General features: G+C 39.2%; 2 protein-coding genes across 2 annotated transcripts; one reads left to right on the forward strand and one right to left on the reverse strand.

Moving 5' to 3' along the window:
- Positions 1 to 61: 61 nt before the first annotated feature.
- On the forward strand, positions 62 to 20,930 carry LOC114468969 (eukaryotic translation initiation factor 3 subunit D-like). The gene is made up of 8 exons (XM_028456156.1): positions 62 to 65; positions 2,486 to 2,564; positions 3,344 to 3,396; positions 4,994 to 5,070; positions 5,938 to 6,080; positions 6,166 to 6,358; positions 7,088 to 7,181; positions 20,848 to 20,930. The coding sequence occupies exons 1-8, from the start codon at positions 62 to 64 to the stop codon at positions 20,859 to 20,861; spliced, it is 657 nt and encodes a 218-aa protein (XP_028311957.1). The 3' UTR covers positions 20,862 to 20,930.
- On the reverse strand, positions 8,573 to 19,054 carry LOC114467823 (amine sulfotransferase-like). The gene is made up of 6 exons (XM_028454281.1): positions 18,837 to 19,054; positions 17,653 to 17,855; positions 14,315 to 14,441; positions 10,850 to 10,944; positions 10,614 to 10,779; positions 8,573 to 9,414 (listed from the first exon to the last, which is right to left on the reverse strand). The coding sequence occupies exons 1-6, from the start codon at positions 18,976 to 18,978 to the stop codon at positions 9,305 to 9,307; spliced, it is 843 nt and encodes a 280-aa protein (XP_028310082.1). The 5' UTR covers positions 18,979 to 19,054; the 3' UTR covers positions 8,573 to 9,304.
- Positions 20,931 to 20,940: the final 10 nt, after the last annotated feature.

A 20,940-nucleotide genomic window follows, 5' to 3' on the forward strand; every position in this document is an offset into this window, starting at 1 on the left:
TTTTTCTCCACCTCTTATCCTTTTCAGGGTCGTGGGGTGCTGGAGCCAATCCTAGCGTACTATGGGTGAGGGCAGGATACACCCTGGATAGATCGCCAGTCTACCGCAGGGTTTCTTGATTCTGAATGTATAAATTCTTCATTTTATTTATTTTGTTTTATCATTTCAAGGTGTGAAAGTGTCATCAAATTCTGGGATTGTAGGAGTGGGGCAATACCCCCAGTTTCCCCTGGATGCGGCTCCACTGCGTTACGTCACCGCCGCTGATAGGTTTCCACTTCACCGGACTACCGCATCTGGGAAGGAGCTGACACGCACCGCAGCGGACCTGGTGGAAATTAGCACATAGACTAACCCCCAATTTCCACTAGATGCGGCTCCGCTGCGGAACATCACCGCCGCGTCACCGGAGCTGATAGGTTTCCATTTTAGTCTATGTGTTAATTTCCACCAGGTCCGCTGCGGTGCGTGTCAGCTCCTTCCCAGATGCGGTAGTGCGGTGCCCTCCGCCAGATATACGCAGGGCTTCTATTTCTGGCGGACACCGGAGCACGACGCATCAATTAGCACAGAGCAAATGAAGCTAAACAGGAAATTAAGCACGTACTCCGCAATAAAATATTGAGTTACTTTTCAAAATAAAACACTTCAGATTATATTACAAGTAAATACATAACCAAAACGTCATAATGTGTAAAAACAAATTCACATCCACTATATTGATTCCTCTCATACTGTAACTACACTGTAAACGGCAGCAACTTTGATTTAGTTTCACTGGTGCAGTTTTATCTCTTCTCTGTTGGCTGTTGCTAAAAAATGTGGCTATGACAAATCCAGAGTCCAACCTTCTTGTTCTCCTTTGTTAGGAACATTGACCTGTTTATTGTTGTGTTTATAACACATACATTTAACCGCGTTCTCGCGCGATTATATAAATATCGTGAGAACTGCTCTGTCTCGTGACGTCACAGTCGTTCAACCGGAGCGCACCGTGGCGCACTCAAAACGCAACCAGTGTGAATTACCGGACGACGGACAGCGGTGAAATACCGGATCGGTGCCGTGGCGCAGCGGAGACGTATCCAGTGGAAACCCCGGGTTACATCTACAAGCTTACGTCTCACAACAAGTGTATGAATATCTCATCCAAAAATGCCCTTATCGTTGTCTAAGCGGTTAACTTTTTTCAAGACTTGTTTAGGACTTGGACTCGACTTGGGACTTGACTGTATAGACTTTATTTTCTATCTATAGACCCTTTGATTGTTTGTAAACATTGTGATGTATTTTGTTGGGCGGGGCTTAGCCTGTAGGCAAAGCCACAATTGTCTTCATTTTTTTCTCAGCACAAGTGTCCGCTGGAATCCTATAAAACTTTAATTTATGTCCACTAACGTTATTCCTCCTATTCTGGCAGCCAAACACACAACAAGACAACATTCTAAAGCTGTAACATTATCTGTGTGGTGGGTTAACATTTTATTAATACAAAATGAAGATGAGTGTCCGAGTTCGACCCTCCGTGGATAAGCCTGAGTGCAGCAGAGCCAAACGCTACACTGAGGAACAAACAGCCAAACAAACATATCTATAAACTGATGAAACCCAACAGGTGGAGTTTAAAGCTTTAGCTTTAAACAAAGAAGGGAAGCAACAAATGTTTATTACGGTGGTAAAACCCCCATGCAACAACAGAGAAGCACGAGAACAGGCAACTTCAATGATTCACAGGCAATAAACATTCAAAGAGCAGTGCTTGCTGGGTTTGATTGTGAAAATATTTGTTCAGGCAGCCTGATGAAGGCAATACTCAACTTTAAGTGAAAATGTAGATTGTATGAAATGAATATGATATGGTGCAATTCCAATTACAAAGTCATTTTTCTGAAATGAATTACAATTGAATTACGACAGCAACTGATTTTTAGAATCACACTAATAACTATAATTACGCCATAATTGTAAACAATAATCAACTACGCAAATACAATTATAATTGATCCCAACTCTGGTTTGTTTTGTAACTTTAATGAAATTGAGATGAGATTCTTTTATTGTTTTACTTTCCAATTTGTGACGATTTAAGAGATTTGGTTTTTAGGAAAATGTCCCTGATTAATGTTGACTTTTTATGATTTGATGATTACAAAAAACTTGAGTTGTTGTAGAAAAGAGATTTAATCTGCAAAGCCTGGGAGGTGTGGCAGAGTGAACTGTTAACTATTGAGCTGTGAATACGTCATGCAACTTTGTTTCTGTTATGATTTAGATTTTTCTTTGTTTTTTCTGTTATCTGACAATCATTGCATTTGTATTTCTTGTATTTCTGAGGGTTAGGCACTTTTTGTGCATGTAAAGAAAAAAAATCTCTAAAAAAAAAATCTGTTATGAAAATACAGGTTAAGCTTACTTTTAATGTGATGTGCTACTAGATGTATTCCACAAATAAACATAATCTATGCAAAATAAGAATTTTGCACAGATCGCTACAAGTTCCCAAACCCCAACCCGTTCGTAGAGGAGGACATGGACAAGAGCGAGGTGGCGTCTGTGGCCTACAGGTGGGGCTGCTGAGCTGAGTGTTTAACCCAGTTGGTTACCAACCTTTATTGGTTCATGGCCCCATTTTTACATCACAAAATTCTGGTGACCCAGAAAAAAAAATAAGATAACCTTAAAGTTTCAGCAGCATATATAGATAAGTAGGAAGATATATATACATGGGCCTGTACACAGTACAGAGAGAAAGAGGGAAGACATGTTGCAAGAAAAGAAAATTGCTCAATAAAAACAATAAAACAGAATATATACATGTACAAATATACAAAAAAAAGAAAAAACAGAATAAATACATATACAGTACACACTAGAGTTTCTGACTTTTGTCTGTAGATTGGCTAAAAAAATGTTTTGATTATAGACTGACATACTGAAAGATAAATCTACCAAAACTGTTTGAACATATAGCAGTAATACAACATATTCATCAGCCTCAAACTGCAGAAAGTTTTAGCGAGTCATATTTCACAATTTTTTGCTGAAATCGAGTCTGAGTCTGAAGTCGTTTTCCATGCAGTCTTGTTCTGTATTTTGTTTTTGTTTGTCAAAGCTGAAAAGTATGTAGTGGCAGAAAGCATCAAGCACATATTTGTGCATTTTAATGAGATTTCAATGTTTCCCTGTCACCACTAGAGGGTAGTCAAGGCTCTAAATGAATCAGTTGGAGCCAATACTTGGCAGGGTGCAGTCGGCCCACCAGCCGTAGATTGGACACCTCTGTTGTTGACATTGAATAGTTAATAGAATGTGAAATGTAGTTAATTGAAGGTTTGTGTCTCAGGTATCGTCACTGGAAGCTCGGGGAAGACATCGACCTGATCGTTCGCTGTGAACATTTATTTATTTATTTTTATTTATTCAGTTTATTTCCGACATGGTTGCATTCACTTTTTTTTTTTTTCACATTTTTTTTTTCTTTTTGTACATGCCGAAAAAGGAGACGAGAGAAGCAGTTTGCTTATCCGGGTCCCGTCCCCTGTTTTACCATCGCAAATTTACATGGGTTTACATGTCTCTCTGGTCAAACATTCTTGAGTTGTTCTGAACAGTCCTTTTTTGTGTATTCTCATCTGTAGTCAGTGTTGTCCTCCTCCTCTCTATCGTTGTTCGTGTTGGCCTTGTTCCCTGCCAGACGTTGTTAGCATTCCTCCAGTTCAAGAACAGTTCCTCTTTCGAAGGTGTTTGGAAGGTTTTTCCCTTTTCATCCATAATGTCACCACTCGGGAATGTCTCTTTTGGACACACAAGTTTGCAGCTTGTTTTGTCTCTACATAAAGGCTAATCCAGCTGTTGTTAGTTATATTGGCAGTGTTGTATTTTCCACTGTTAGATTTAACTTGTATAAACACATTATTATATCTTAGTTCATAAGCAAGGTAGTAATTTCATTGTACAAGAAAACGTGTTTCTAACTGCACATATGACAATAAACACTTTGAATTTAAATTTAATGTAATCCTTAATCACCCCACCACCTAGTAATTGAAATGAATAAATGACAGACCTTTTTTACTCTTGGTTTCCACATTTAATTCAGTCTCCGTAAAATAATCACAGTCTGAGTTTTGTTTCCAGTGTTTATATAGATCTGGGTCCATATCCATGATTACCATCAGTAGTGTTGTTGTTTAGGTGGATCCTTCGTATTTTCGCAAGTCTTCCATTGTTTTGATGAGGATTGGTTTTCCGTCCTCTTCTTCCAGGATATAAATCCTGCAGTTTTTTGACCACGTCTTCACAATTTTTCCTCCTTTTTTTATTTGGCGTGCCTTCCATGCAATGCTTGCATTTTGTTTCGTCAGGTTTTCATTGATGTACACCTTCGTTCCCTTGAGTTTATTTCCTTGCTTCAGTAGTTGTCCTTTGAATTTCATATTTGTGAAGGTTATTTTTACAGCTCTGTTATCATTTTTCTTTGGCAGGAGATGGCAGGAGTTGATGTTGTCAGGGTTCAGGACAATGTCCTTCGACTCCAGGTAGTCAATGACCTGTTGTTCAATCGATTTTGTTTCTTCGTCACTCGCGTAACTCCTGGGTTTTATCTTTAGGCCTGTGATGATGACATCTTTCTCTCTTTCCTTTTGTTCCAGCTGTTCAATCCTGGCGTTCAACAATTTTATCTCTTCAGCATTTCTTTCATTCTTTTCTTTCAGTACCTTTGCTTCGCTTTGTAGGTTTTCCAGTGAGTTTTCCAGCGTCTTTTCCAATGACTTTATCTCGGCAGATAGGTTTCGTAGACCCTCGCATATCATCTCCTTGACCTCTTCCAAACCCGAATTGGGTTCTGAAGGGCCTCCCTGCGGTTTTTTCACCATTTTCCTTCAGTCTTGGGCCCAATTTTTCAAGCTGTTAAGCTGTAGCCAGCTGTAGCCAAGGTCGTGTTATCGGAGTGAATGAAAAACACGTCTGCTCTCTCCAAAGACCAGAGAACATGACGGAGTGATGACCGGCGCTAACGGAGAGGTTTCCTTCATCAATGTGAAAACTCTGAATGAGTGGGACTCCAGGGTGAGAGAAGCAGTGCAGAGAAGAGTTTAAAGACTTGACCTCACCACAGCACAGGCTGCAGGGCGGAGTCATTGGGAATCGGTCGTGTATCGTGTTGACACGTCTCGTTGCTGCAGAGTGTTTAAAAATCAAATCCAGCATTTTCTCTCTGAAAAATGTCATTTTGAATAATGACTGCGGTAAAACTGTAAAAGCTAAAAGAGTATTTTATTTAAAAACTACAGGATCTGTTTAGTAGCTCTTGGTCAGTAATTCCCAAACTTTTCTCAGTCCCGTTCAGACATTTAACCTAAAGTCACCTAAAAAACATAATAATGGAATGCCATACACAATGTAGCCCTACAGTGAAATTTGTCTCTGAATTTTACCTATCCTGTTAAGAAAGAATATATAATTTAAAAAAATTAGAAATCTGTTAAGACACAAGACCAATTATAAATCAGAATTATTACTCAATATATAAAATAATTAGTCTACTGGCATTTTCTTTTTTTTTTTTGGAAAAATAAATCTACCAAACATTTGTTGATTGAGCATATAGCATTAATATAACATAATAATCACCCTGAAACTGTGAAATACAACTTTAATGAGAAGGGTGAAATTGATAGAATGAACAGAACTCTTTGAGTTTAGTCTGAGTCTAACATTGTTCTCCACGCAAAGTGTTCTATATTTTCTTTTAATGTGTATCAAAGCTGAAAATCCCTTCTGTACTTTGGCTAGCACAAAGCAATGTAGCTCTCGTCATATTTATTTTTTCATGTACCCCCCCTTGACAATTTGCGTACCCCACTTTGTGAACCTAGGCTCTTTGTTGATGTGTACGTGAGGCTTAAACTCATGCGTGTGTGTGTTTGTTACCAGTATTGTAACGGCGTGGACTGGCGTCAGAAGCTGGACTCTCAGCGAGGAGCCGTTCTGGCCACTGAGCTGAAGAACAACAGCTACAAACTGGCTCGTTGGACCTGCTGCGCCATGTTGGCTGGATCTGAGTACCTGAAGCTGGGGTGAGGAGTCGGACCCACGTCTGAACCATGATGTTCTGCTGCTGCTGCTGTTATTAATCAGGCTCTTTTGTCCTTCGTCTTTCAGTTACGTGTCCCGTTACCATGTGAAGGACTCGGCTCGCCACGTCATCCTGGGAACGCAGCAGTTCAAGCCCAACGAGTTCGCCAGCCAGATCAACCTGAGCATGGAGAACGCCTGGGGAATCCTGCGCTGCGTCATCGACATCTGCAGGAAGCTGGACGAGGGCAAATACCTGATCCTGAAGGACCCCAATAAGGTGAGGGAAGAATGCCTGTAGTACGGTGTACATTTAGGACATCCTCAGAAAAACATGTCATTTATCAGACCAAACTCATGACTCAGCAAAACCTCAGTTAGATGAAAAGGTCTCAGGCTTCAAAATAAAAGTTCTCAGACTCAACGGAGGAACTGTGAGTACGCGTGTTGAAGTCAATTTTATTTTTTAAAAGTTAAGCTATATCATCGTATTGTTTGATTAATAGATCGTTAAATGAAACATTGATGTTTCTTAACTTTTAAAAATAAATAGAAAATTACTGCGTTCGACTTTGTCATGTGTATTTTCAATTACTTCAAAGTAAAACGCCATGTCGTGTTTTAAGGCCTGAGGTCATTGAGTCTGCGGACAAAATAACTGCACGTCTCACAAATCAAACATCCTAATTATCAGGGGAAACCTGACTGGCACCCAAATAAATTATAATAACTCAAAACTTTTAGATAAATCATCACAATGCATTCCATAAAGAAAATTAAAAACACTTGTTATGAGGGTGATGAAATGAAGCAATAATGTTTTTTTTAAAAAAAGAAAAGAAATCAATATCATATATCAGAGGATAGTAAAAAGTAACTCATTACTGCTCACTAGTGTTAAAAGTTTGATAAAACAACTGGAACTTTTAACTGAATATGAACTATTTTTACATGAGCAACATGTGTTTGTTTCCTGCTAAAGTTCTGTGTGTGTGTTTGTCGTCGACAGCAAGTGATCCGTGTGTACAGCCTCCCTGACGGCACCTTCAGCTCTGACGAAGAGGAGGAGGAAGAGGAGGATGAAGAGGACGAGGAGGAGGAAGGTGCGACATTTAGTGTTTTTCACAGAAAAACTCCACTGCCCTTTTTAAAGCAGTGGACCCCAACCACCGGGCTGTGGACCCATACTGGGCCTCGAAAAAAAGAATCAAGTTTTAAAAATTCTGTTTTTATGTTTACAAAGTTTTCCACTTGTATTAATGTTTTGTATAAAAGTAGTTTAAGTTTTTTGTGATGGTGTGTGCGTGCATGTGCATGTGTGTGTGTTTGATTTACGTATGTTACATAAAAACAACAACCTTCTTATTTAATTCCCTATTCGTCTCTTTTCTTTCAGATCAGAATCAGAATCAGAATCAGAATCAGAAATGTTTTATTTGCCATGTACAGTTTTGAGGACAGTACAAGGGATTTGACTTGGTGGTTGGTGCACAAAACAAGCAACAAAAAGAAATAAAAGAAATAAAAACAACACAACAAAGAACAACCCAGCAACAATAATAATAATAATAATGATAAATATAAAGGATGAGGGATAAATAAAGGATAGATAGAGAATAAAGGATAAATAGGATAAATATAAATATATATATACAGTGCAGCAGGTATCAAGCTGGTGGAGGTGGTGATCGGGTGGGGGTGGGGGGGTTCAGTGGGTGACTTGGGGTGTGTTCATGTGGATGGTGGCAGAGGGAAAGAAGCTGTTTTTGTGTCTGGAGGTTCTGGTCCTGATGGACCGAAACCTCCTACCAGAAGGGAGAGATTGAAACAGTTTATGACCGGGGTGGGAGGGGTCGGCCACAATCTTTCCTGCACGCCTCAAAATCCTGGAGGCGTACAGGTCCTGGAGGGAGGGCAGATTGCAGCCGATGACCTTCTCTGCAGAGTGGATGATACGCTGCAGTCTGGCCTTGTCCTTGGCCGTAGCTGCAGCGTACCAGATGGTGATGGAGGAGCAGAGGATGGACTGGATGATGGAGCTGTAGAAGTTCACCATCATCTTTGTTGGCAGACTGAACTTCTTCAGCTGCCGCAGAAAGTACATCCTCTGCTGAGCTTTTTTGATAAGGGAGCTGATGTTCAGCTCCCACTTGAGGTCCTGAGTGATGATGGTCCCCAGGAAGCAGAAGTACTCTACAGAGCTCACTGTAGAGTCTCCCAGGGTGAGGGGGGCTGGGTTCTTCCTGAAGTCTGCTATCATCTCCACTGTCTTTAAAGCATTGAGCTCCAGGTTGTTCTGGCTGCACCAGGACACCAGCCGGTCTGTCTCCCACCTGTAGTCGGACTCGTCTCCATCAGCGATGAGACCGATGATGGTCGTGTCGTCTGCAAACTTCAGGAGTTTGACCGACTGGTGAGAGGAGGTGCAGCTGTTGGTGTACAGGGAGAAGAGCAGAGGAGAAAGAACACAGCCCTGAGGAGATCCAGTGCTGATGGTCCGGGGAGCAGAGATGGTTTTTCCCAGCTTCACGTGCTGCTTCCTGTCAGACAGGAAGTCTGTGATCCACCTGCAGGTGGAGTCTGGCACGTTCAGCTGGGAAAGCTTGTCCTGAAGGAGAGCGAGAGATGAAGAGAATTAAAGTTTGGGTTCGACTCCAGTGACAAATCAACCTCCGTCATCGTCACAAATGACCTTCTTTAAATAAAGACAAAGAGTTTTAAAGCATTTTGTGTTGTTCTGATTGATGTAATTTTATTAATCTGTTATTCATTCAATCTTTTCATTAAAACACACATTCTTTCTCAGTTTATGGTGATAAAAGTCCAACTTCCTTTTCTTTTTAAATTCATCATTATTATTATTTTTAAAGGTTAAGATATATCAATGTTTCATTTAACTAAGTATTTATTAATCAAACAATAATTTTATGTAAATTTTAAAAAATTTAACAAAAAAAAGGAAAGTATGAAAGCATATAACATTCACAAACAAAATCATTTTTTCTTTTTTTTCCCTCCGAATAAAATATGGATTTAGGATTTCTTTCTAATCTTAAAAAATCATTAAACTGACCTTCCTCTGAAGAACAATGACCACAGACGGTTGAAGATCAAATCTTCAAAACACATTTTTTTCATTAAAAACCCATTTTCAGGAACTTTCAGTTAAAATTCTTGGTGGCTGATTTTCTATGTGAGGCGACATTAATTTTTTTCTGATCCTGAATCATTCCCAGATGAAGTTTAAAGACAGATCTCCAAGTTTCTCCTGCAGGAGTCGGTCGACTCTCTCGCTCTGCTCAGCGGTGAGGAAATTCTTCCAGTCTCCGATCTGACCTGAAATACAGAGGTTAAAGTAATTAATTACAAGTACTCACCTTACTGTAATTGATTTGTTTTTTTAACGGTACTTGTATATTTCTAAATCAGTAGTTTTACTTGTACTTAAGTACGTTTTAAAACAGGTAAAGTAATTTGTTACATCTCTACACCCACCTTTTGTTTTAAAATGATCAAAGGACATTGTGACTAAGTATTAGTCATTTATTTATAAAGTGCTTTTTATAGATAAAATCACAAAGTGCTGTACAGAGCTGTGGTGAAAATACAAGTGCAACATCATAATAGAATAATAAAACATGGGTACATTTCATATACAGTAAATCATAACAGCAGCATCATAAAAAGATTAAAAAAAAACAAAACATTTAAAATCCACAAAAACTAAAAGCTTGTTTGAAAAGCAAAGTATTCAACAGTTTTTTTTTTAAAGTGTCCACACAGTTGAGCCCACTGAGAGACTGGTGCAGGTTATTCCAGAGTCTGGGGGCCACAACCTGGAAATGCCAGGTGTCGATATCATTAGTTGCAGCCCTAGTCGGTCAATCAATTAATCGGTGAATCAGATTTTTTTTTTAAACAGTTTATCTGTAAAGCACAAAAGATGATTAGACTAAAGTAAAAGTGTCTCGCGCGCACAAACACTATGGTATGCACATACAAAAACTGCGCACACAGAGACTCGTGCGCGCGCGCAAAACACTCATTGTGTACACGCACAAACACTCATGGTGTGCACGCACAGACACTGGGCATACACACACAAACACTCTGCAGACACACATACACACTGCATACACACACAAGCACTCGTGGTGCGTGCACAAAAACACACTGCAGACACACACAAATACTCGTGCGCGCACACACAAAGCTCTGCAGGTGAAACAAACAGCTCTGCCTCACGGTCAGCAACTTAAATGCTCAACGCAACCAATTGACAAACATTTTATTTTATATAAATGCTTTCGTGGAAAATAAATTAAGTTCCAACTGCACAAGATTTAGTCTTTTCCTTTTTAAGTTTATACCTGAGATGTTCACTGTATGCAAGGGAACTGTAGCAAAATTTATTACCAAAAACAAAAACAAAGTCACTAGTAACTTTTACTTTAAGTACTATTTAATTAAGCTGCTTTTTACTTGTACATGACTATTTTATGTATGACTTGTACTTTTAAAAAAACCTTTTATACCTTTACGCATGAAGTTTCCCCGAACATCTGGTCTGAACTCATAGTTGGCTTTTGGGTCTTTCTTCATGTTCTTAAACGTGGCTTTTTCCACCACTTTCTGAATATCGGCTTCACTCAGATTCTTTCCTAAGAAGCTGCAGATCTTCCTCACCGCTCCCGTTAAATCCTGAAACCAAAGAGATAAAAACTAACTCAGAGAAGCTCAAAGTGACAGAAACCAGAGCCGAGACTCTTACCAAGATCATGTCCTCGTAGGTGAGATAGAGGATGTTGTACTGGTCCTTCACAGAGAGCCAAGCCCTGATGTGGTCAAACCAGGACGAGCCCCCGACTGGAAGATTAATCATTTCACATCAAATTAAGAGTTTTCTTTAGTAAGAGACGTCTGATAGATCATCTTTGATACTATTTGATATAACATATATCACACAGTAGGTCCAAATGTATAGACACACATTTTTTAGGGGCTACCGGACTCAAAACGCCACTCACTTTGTTCTTCTTGTTGTTGATGTGTACACTAGTTAAAGTCGCTACTCCTCTGTTATTCATGAACTGATCAGGCTGAAATTTGGAAGGTGTCTCGGAGCCCGATTTTTAGATTTGGGGCCCCAAAAGAAAAGAAAAAACCTGAATGTTGATTTCTCATTTATTTGCAAGTCAAATATTAAAACGGTTAGTGGTACTGAATCATTGGCACATACTAATATATAAATAGAGCCCATTACCTCGTACAGGGCACTACAACTCCGTTAGTTCTCGTCAGATCAGAAATCAGTTTGGTATGAATACTTTATGAATGAATATGATGAGACGCTCAGAGCCCTTTTTTTTTTTACATGGGGTAGGGGGCCCGGGGGCCCACCCCCCTTTTTAGGATATTTCAATAAATTAAAGTCGTTTACTCTTTTTTTTGTGAGTCAAATATTGCGACAGTTGGTGGTACCAAATCATTGACACATGCCAACATATGAATGGGGCCTAATACTTCGTATGTGCCACAGGGGTGCCAGGGGCCCCCCGAGGCCCCCATTTTTCAATTGACTACTTATCCATTAACGCTCTTTGAATCGGGCTGTAATTTGACCTGGATATTCTTTGAGCCGATCTGAAAAGCCTCTCTGAGACCTTTTTGAAAGGGGGGGCTCGGAACGTAGTCGTGTGACATATCGTTTCAAAGTAGTTTACGATTATGTCGCACAATTTCATTTGTTTTACTCATTGGAACCAAGTCATTTCACTGAATTCTCTTGAACGTGGTAGTTGCTATTTGGCGCGGAGACATTCCACAGGCCAGGTTGTAGTTCATCAGAACTTGTTTTTAACAAAATCTTGATTACATTTGCAATTGTAATCCGATCCGATGAAATTCAGTGTGGAAATTGAAGAATTAACCCGATATAACTGTCTCATTTAATAAAGATTGGGCAATTCCAAAACCGAGATATGATATATATATATACAGTGAAGAAAATAAGTATTTGAACACCCTGCTATTTTGCAAGTTCTCCCACTTAGAAATCATGGAGGGGTCTGGAATTTTCATGGAAGGTGCATGTCCACTGTATGAGAGATAACCTAAAAAGAAAAATCCAGAAATCACAATCTATGATTTTTTAACAATGTATTCGTGTGATACAGCTGAAAATAAGTATTTGAACACCTGTCTATCAGCTAGAATTCTGACCCTCAAAGACCTGTTAGTCCGCCTTTAAAAGTCCTCCTCCACTCCACTGTATTATCCTGAATCAGATGCACCTGTGTGAGGTCGTTAGCTGCATAAAGACACCTGTCCACCCCATACAATCAGTAAGACCCAAACAGTCAGCATGGCTAAGAGCAAAGAGCTGTCCAAAGACACCAGAGACAAAAATGTACAATTCCACAAGGCTGGAAAGGGCTACGGAGAAATTGCAAAGCAGCTTGGTGAAAAAAGGTCCACTGTTGGAGCAATCATTAGAAAATGGAAAAAGCTAAACATGACGGACAATCTCAATCGGAGTGGAGCCCCATGCAAGATATCACCTCGTGGGGTCTCAATGATGCTAAGAAAGGTGAGGAATCAGCCCAGGACTACACGGCAGGACATGGTCAATGACCTGAAAAGAGCTGGGACCACTGTTTCCATGGTCACTGTTGGTAATAAACTAAGACGTCATGGTTTGAAATCATGCATGGCACGGAAGGTTCCCTTGCTTAAACCAGCACATGTTAAGGCCCGTCTTAAGTTTGCTAATGACCATTTGGATGATCCAGAGGAGTCATGGGAGAAAGTTTTGTGGTCAGATGAGACCAAGATTGACCTTTTTGGTCATAATTCCACTATGCGTGTTTGGAGGAAGAAGAATGATGTGTACCATCCCAAGAACACCATCCCTACTGTGAAGCATGGGGGTGGTAGCATCATGCTTTGGGGGTGTTTTTCTGCTCATGGGACAGGACGACTGTACTGTATTAAGGAGAGGATGACTGCAGCCATGTATTGTGAGATATTGGCCAAAAACCTCCTTCCCTCAGTCAGATCATTGAAGATGAGTCATGGCTGGATCTTCCAACATGACAATGACCCAAAGCACACAGTCAGGAAAACCAAGGAGTGGCTTTGTAAGAAGGATATCAAGGTTCTGGAGTGGCCTAGCCAGTCTCCAGACCTAAATCCAATTGAAAATCTTTGGAGGGAGCTGAAAGTCCGTGTTAGTCAGCGACAGCCCAGAAAGCTGACTGATCTAGAGAAGATCTGTGTGGAGGAGTGGGCCAAAATCCCTCCTGCAGTCTGTGCAAACCTGGTGAAGAACTACAGGAAACGTTTGACCTCTGTAATTGTAAACAAAGGCTACTCTACCAAATATTAACGTTGGTGTTCAAATACTTATTTTCAGCTGTATCACACGGATAAATTGTTAAAATATCATAGATTGTGATTTCTGGATTTTTCTTTTTAGGTTATCTCTCATACAGTGGACATGCACCTTCCATGAAAATTCCAGACCCCTCCATGATTTCTAAGTGGGAGAACTTGCAAAATAGCAGGGTGTTCAAATACTTATTTTCTTCACTGTATATATGTGTATAAATGACCCACAAAAATACACAAATGAGAACAAATATACGAACTCAAAAGATTTCAAAAACCGATAATGCAGATTTTTCAGAAAACAGTAAAAATTTATGAATTCTATAAAATCTACAGGAAAATACAACATAATGACTCCAATAACTCAAAAATACAATAAAAATTCTCCAAAATCATACACAAAAGGACAACAAAACCAACAAAGGGACAACAGAAACACAAAAAACATCATAAATACAGAAAGTGACTCAAAAAAACACACAAAACAACAAAAGACTAATTAAGAAGCAAAAAAAATTCAAAATGATGACAAAAACATGGAAAACAACACAAATATACTAATGATAGAAAATATAATAAATATATTAAAAAAAACATACAAGCTCTCTGTTGTTTCCTGTGTTAATGCTCTGATTCATCATTATTCAAAATGCTGACATGAATAATGATCATGTGACCCTCAGATCAGATACAATAACATGTTTGTGGCCCTGCTGTGATAAAAGTTGCTCCTCTCTAAGAACACTAAACTAAACTAACACGTCAATCTTAAAGGACTCAGATGAAGTCATAGGGCGTGAGTCAGATGAACCTCTCAATGTGTTGGGGTCAAAGTGGATCATCTCACCGTTTCCAGAGAGATATTGTTCAAAGAAGTGGTCGAAGCTTTCTGGAGTATCGAATCTTCTGCATTCTCTGCTGAAGTGGAAGTAGGACACCATGTTGTCCTTTGGATTCCTCATCACGTAGATGATCTGTGGAGGAGGAAACATGTGAGAATCCATTTTTTTTATTCTTAACAATTTATTTTTTTTGCCACTTTTCATCCAAATAAGCTTCCTTTTGCCCAATAAACAACACTTGTTTCCTTTTTCCTCTACATTTTGTTTCTTTTTGTTCCACATTTTTCCCTTTTTCACTATTATTTGACACATTTTGTTCATTTAAACTACCTTTAGCCATTACATACCAGGTGTCACATCCCCCACTGGTGAGATGCGCATCTACGCAGTGTCACAAGCATGTGATTGTATCTGATGTGAGGGTCACATGATCAACATTCATGTCAGCATTTGGAATAATGACCAATCTGAGCATTAACACAGGCACATTGACCCAGCGCCATCTTAGAAGATGACGGCCCTATACGGATGTATCTGCGTGGGTGTGTTTACTTGAATAATAGTGTTATTTTTTGACTTATTGAAAGCAGCCCATGTGCTAAACGATTGTTGAAGGTCGTTTCTGTTTTGCCTGAATATGTCGGAGGCCACGGATTATGTTGTGTTATGACACTACCAGAAGCTGAGAGAAGTCGGTAGAAGGAGAAACTGGGTCTGATCGGTGGGAATGACCCCTACAACATTCCTGTTGACAAATGGAATGAAGATGTCTCTTATTTCCCAGGAGTGACTTATCCTGACATTGTGAACTACCTCGTCTTTACATCTCGCTCATACACAATGGACCACATGAAAAGTTTCAAGGGACTGGAAGTTTACAACCAGTTTGTTTGTGGCTGGATTTGTGAAGGAGCTGCTTTTATTCATAATGGACTCCATGTGGTTAAATCCAGGGTAAGAAGGCTGTAATATGACTATACAGAGCGCTCAGGCTTGTAAAAATGACATATATTCAAAGGAGACAAAATCACCAAATATTATTTCTTTGCACTAAAATATTGATTTAAAAATGGCAGCAACTCCACCACCTTTCCTGCAAGTACGACACATATTGAAATAAAGTCTTGTATTGCACTTACATTGAGAATAGTATTACTGATACCATCATTCAACCACGTTTCATTAAGAAATAAAAAGTCCAAGTGATGTGTCAAAATAATTTCATTAATTAGCAGTGATTTGTTAACAAGAGATCTAACATTAAGAAGAGATAATTTTAAAGACTTTACTGGAGATGCTGGTGGACTCTTTGGATGACATGTTATAGTAGTCACATTTTTATCTCTATTAAGATTTTTATTTTTCTATGTTCATTGACTCCATGTTCTTTCCTTGTTGTTTTGTTCTCCGATGGTACATGTTGTTCTTTGTTTTTATTGTCTTCATCAGGACTGATAGCAGTGTGACTGGTGCAGTAAAATAAGTTGGATGTTAAAAGTTTTACTCCAGCCTTGTTTAGACACATTCCATCTGCTCTATAAAGATGACGACGTTCCCAAAAAATCTGAAAGTTTTCTATGAAATTTAGTGAAAGGGCAGCACAAGCTGAAGACAAAAATGTATTCAGAGAGTAAATCCTTGAGAATTCCAGATCTCCTTTGTGGACTGGAGGTATCAGGCCACAAATGAACCGTTTTTAGCAGATGGGTGAAATCCTGTTTAACACCTCAGACTCCTCCTTGGATAAATCATTTAATCACAATATTCTTCAAATGACTTTAACGATAACTTTGACATTGTTGCTAAACATCTTCTGAGCATCTTTAACAGAAACGTCTCCCACTATCAGTGTGTGAGGTCATTGCTTAGGCCGACCAAGCCGCTTCTGTTTTCCTGAAGAACTTTCAATTTTCTCCGGGTTGGAGATGAGGTTCTGCCCCAGGTGGAGGAGTTCAAGTACCTCGAGGTCTTGTTCACGAGTGAGGGAAGGATGGAGCGAGAGATCGACAGGCGGATTGGTGCGGCGTCTGCAGTGATGCGGAGTCTGCACCAGTCCGTCATTGTAAAAAGGGAGCTGAGCCAAAAAGCGAAGCTCTCGATTTACAGGTCGGTCTACGTTCCAACCCTCACCTATGGTCATGAACTTTGGGTCATGACCGAAAGAACAAGATCACGGGTACAAGCAGCCGAAATGAGTTTCCTCCGTAGGGTGGCTGGGCTCTCCCTTAGAGATAGGGTGAGAAGCTCAGTCATTCGGGAGGGGCTCAAAGTAGAGTCGCTGCTCCTCCGCATCGAGAAGAGCCAGATGAGGTGGCTCGGGCACCTAATTAGGATGCCCCCTGAACGCCTCCCTAGTGAGGCGTTCAGGGCACGTCCCTCCGGAAGGAGGCCCCGGGGAAGACCCAGGACACGCTGGAGAGACTATGTCTCTCGGCTGGAAGATGGATGGATGGATGGACTTTCAATTTTTGCATTTCCAGAAGGTTGTATGTTAACCTCATTAGAGGAAGATCCTAGGTTATTCAGCAGTAGGGCGAATCTATAATCCAGTTCTACATGAAACTGGATTTGTGACTTGGTGATACTCCTGCCTTTAACAGATTTCCACTTTTGTGCCTGGGCAGACAAGGGAGTTGATGTTGAGGCTGCAGTCTGAGAAGGGAGTGCAGGCCAGTCCGTCTCATTACTGAATCAGGGCGATTTGCTTGGCCCGTTAGACTTTGAAGTGTATATGACTTTTTCTTAGGCTTAACTCCCAGGGTCGTATCATTATCATAGCCACAGTGTCCATTAACCTCAATGTTTACTTGTATTGCTCACACTGTAGTCCCAAGTAAAGTAATCTTTAGGAGAAAACTGCTGTATTCTGTTGTGGAAGTTGTGCTAGTTTGCTTGCTACTTGTAGCTAGCTAGATTGCTACTTAGCTTTCCAGTTGAGCCAACAAATAAAAAAGCAGTAGATGATTACCTCAGAGCCAGAGTCAGATGATAAGAGTTTGTTGTTGAAGCATCGTGTTCTTTCTCAGAAGAAAAAGTTCATGTTAGGTAAATAATTTCCTCTGTGAGATCAGCTCAGCTGGAGATTTTGTAGATGTAAACAGGAGTTCCATGAATCAGTGATTGATTGCTCAATCTCCCAGACTGAAAGTGTGTCTCTGTGTAGTGAAATTGAATTTCTGCAGTGAATCTAATTTTGAGAAGCAGAAATACATAGAATTTTTGGAATGTACTAAGAAAAAAAAATTACAATTTCAGGAAATTCAATTTCAAGTTGTGACTTTCAAATTCAGTACCAACTATTCAAATTGATGGATGTGTTGAACCCAACGTAAAGATTCTTTACCTTGGCCTTTTTGTCCTTCAGCGCTAGAGGCATTAGGTTTGGAGGGAGATGTGAGCACAGGAGTCGTGGAGAAGGTCGTAGGGCGGAGTCTCGACTTTTGATGTACTCCAACCACGGCATCTGCTCGGAGTTGTTGGAGTATTCTGGTAAACCTCCGCTCAGCTCACAGATAGAAATAATGATCTGTTGAGTCCAAATGGTTCCTGTGGAGGAGGAGGGTTGGGCTCAATTACATTCATGTCTTCAATTATTTATGTTCAATTACAACTCAATTACAATTATGGTGACCGACAATTTTTTCAATTACAAATAACATTACAATTATAATTTCCCCCTGGAAATCAATTACAATTACTCAAAATCACAGAGCCTTTAATAAATAACCCCATAAATGATATCTTTTCTTGTGTTAGCTTTCTGTTAGCATCTCTAATGATAACGAGTCAGTTTGATCCATGTCTTAAATCAGCAATAAAATACACTAAAAGAGTCATTTTATTATTTTATTTTTTATCTCGTTTGCTAGCATTTTGAATGTTTTTGGGTGTCATTTTGTGTTTTTCTATTGTCATTTTGTGCTTTTGAAGTCATTATTTTGGTTATCTTTTTGTGAAAGTTTTTTTCTCATTTTAAGTATTTTTAAAGTCATGCTTTTTTTTCTCTTGTTTGCTTTACTTCAGTGTATTTTATGTTTCTTTTGTGTGTGTTTTTAGTCATTTTGTCTGTTTTTGGAGTGATTTCTGGTGATATTCTAATGTCGTTTTGTATTTTGTGCCAATAATAATCATAGCCATCATATCATTTTAAAATGAAGAAAAACACAAAAACGTTTTAGTTTCAATAGGAAGAAAACAATGAAAGCTCACATGAATGATTTTTCAACAAATATATAACATTTAGAATGTATAAAACTTAGTTACATAGTTTTCTAAGCAAAATGTTGTCGTCGGACAAAAGGGTTGGAGTACTTGAGCCTAAAAAGATTGAGAACCATTGCCTTAAATCTTAGGAAATAAAAGTAATATTCATTAAATCATGATTTTGTGCTGTTTGTTTGATTGTATAAAGGATGAAGAATAAGGTTTTTAACATGTTTAACGATGATGAAAATACAGATTTCATCAGTTTAATGGGAGTTGAATCAGCATCTGTAATGTCAGTCCAGAGCAAAAAGACCCACTGACCTGACTTCAGATAAGTGACCAGGAACACGTCACTGTCTCGGATCTCAAAGCTCTGCAGGGAGTCGATGTACTCGGCCGTCGTCATATCAATGGGAAAGTTGTAGTTTTTGTACCTGCAGATGTGTTCAGTGATCTGCTCCATGTTTGCTGAGAGTGAAAGTGTGTCAGCTGGACTACTGTGAACTTTGAGCCTGAATCAGGTTTAAAACCAGTGCTGGCTATTCATTCTTCATATTCAAATCATTATGGGGCGTGTCACTGATAGAACACGTCATTTTAAAGGTGAATTGGTCCTTCAAAGTTGAAATTTTACATTTAAAAACAAAAACATTACATATCAGTTATTTTTAGGGCAATCTTGTATAAATAAGTCCAAAGACTGTTATTGGCAACAGAGAAAGTTGTGTGTTGGGTTTATTTTTGTTAAAATTCAGTGGCACTTTTTAGGGGAAAAACACATTGAAAGATATAAAGATTTTGAAACATTGTCTGTATATTGTTTTTTTAATTTTTTTATTCAAGCTGAAGTTAAGATATTTCTATTATTATTATTTTTTGCACAAAATGACAGCAGCAGAGTTTTTCTGGATCAATCCATCCATCAATCCTTTTTCTCCACCTCTTATCCTTTTCAGGGTCGTGGGGTGCTGGAGCCAATCCTAGCGTACTATGGGTGAGGGCAGGATACACCCTGATTAGATCGCCAGTCTACCGCAGGGTTTCTTGATTCTGAATGTATAAATTCTTCATTTTATTTATTTTATTTTATCAATTCAAGGTGTGAAAGTGTCATCAAATGTCTGCCTTAGCACAGTAATGTAAAGTAAGCTGTGCATATTCCAGGTGCACATTCTGCTGTTGAAAATGCATTTGTGGAAAAACTAATTCACAGCATTTTTCTCAGCTACACAATGCTAAACATATCCGGCTAATGAGCTGCTGTTAGCAGTGACTCAGCAGCAGCGACAGGCTGCATATTTACAACAACATACCGTGCAATAGTTTGGCTGATCTGTCCCTGGATAACAGTCACAGTCTGTTAAAATCCAGCCTTAGCTTAGCTTCACTGATGCATCTTTTGGAGACAAAAATAATGCGAGTATTTCCACTCTGAGAAGCACGTCTTGTTCTCGCATTGACTTGCCATGATTTGCGCACATGATGTAAACAGAAACACGCTGACAATGTTTCTCCTTCTACTGTTTTACCATGTTTGGCACGGCATCCCGCAAAAATATGTAGCGCCACTGTAAACAGGAAGTACACTGCAGCAAGCAAAGTAACGGACAAACGCACCATATTGTAACGGTAACAGCGTTATTTATTTAGAAAAATATTGTGTTACAGTACTAGTTACAAGTAACGCGTTACCGCCCAACACTGCTTACGTCTCACAACAAGTGTATATATAACACAGCCAAAAATCTCCTTACCGTTGCCTAAGCAGTTAATTTTTTTTCAAAACTTTTTTTAGGACTTGAGGAAAAAAGTTTAAGACTTGGACTTGACTTGGACCTTGACTGTATAGACTTGGTACTCGAGCACAAAGACTTGGGACTTGACTTTAACTTGCAAAACAAGGACTTGTTCTCACCTCTGATATCTATATTTTATATATGGTGTAAACCAAAAGTAAGAATGTATTGTCTCTTAAAAAATAGTAATGAGGCAGAGTCTTATGGGGTCAATTATATTTTTCAGTTGCAATTATGTTTTCAACTACCTATGTCGAATTACAATTCAATTACGATTACAGTGACCAGCATTTTTTTTTCTAATTACAAATAAATTACAATTTTTTTTATCCTAATCCTAGTTTAAGTTTTTTTTGTGTGTGTGTGTGTGTGTGTGTGTGTGTGTGTGTGTGTGTGTGTGTGTGTGTGTGTGTGTGTGTGTGTGTGTGTGTGTGTGTGTGTGTGTGTGTGTGTGTGTGTGTGTGTGTGTGTGTGTGTGTGTTACATAAAAACAACAACCTTCTTATTTAATTCCCTATTCGTCTCTTTTCTTTCAGATGAAGAGAATTAAAGTTTGGGTTCGACTCCAGTGACAAATCAACCTCCGTCATCGTCACAAATGACCTTCTTTAAATAAAGACAAAGAGTTT

This window comes from Gouania willdenowi, chromosome 8 (assembly GCF_900634775.1).
Source record: "Gouania willdenowi chromosome 8, fGouWil2.1, whole genome shotgun sequence".
Lineage (NCBI taxonomy): Eukaryota > Metazoa > Chordata > Actinopteri > Blenniiformes > Gobiesocidae > Gouania > Gouania willdenowi.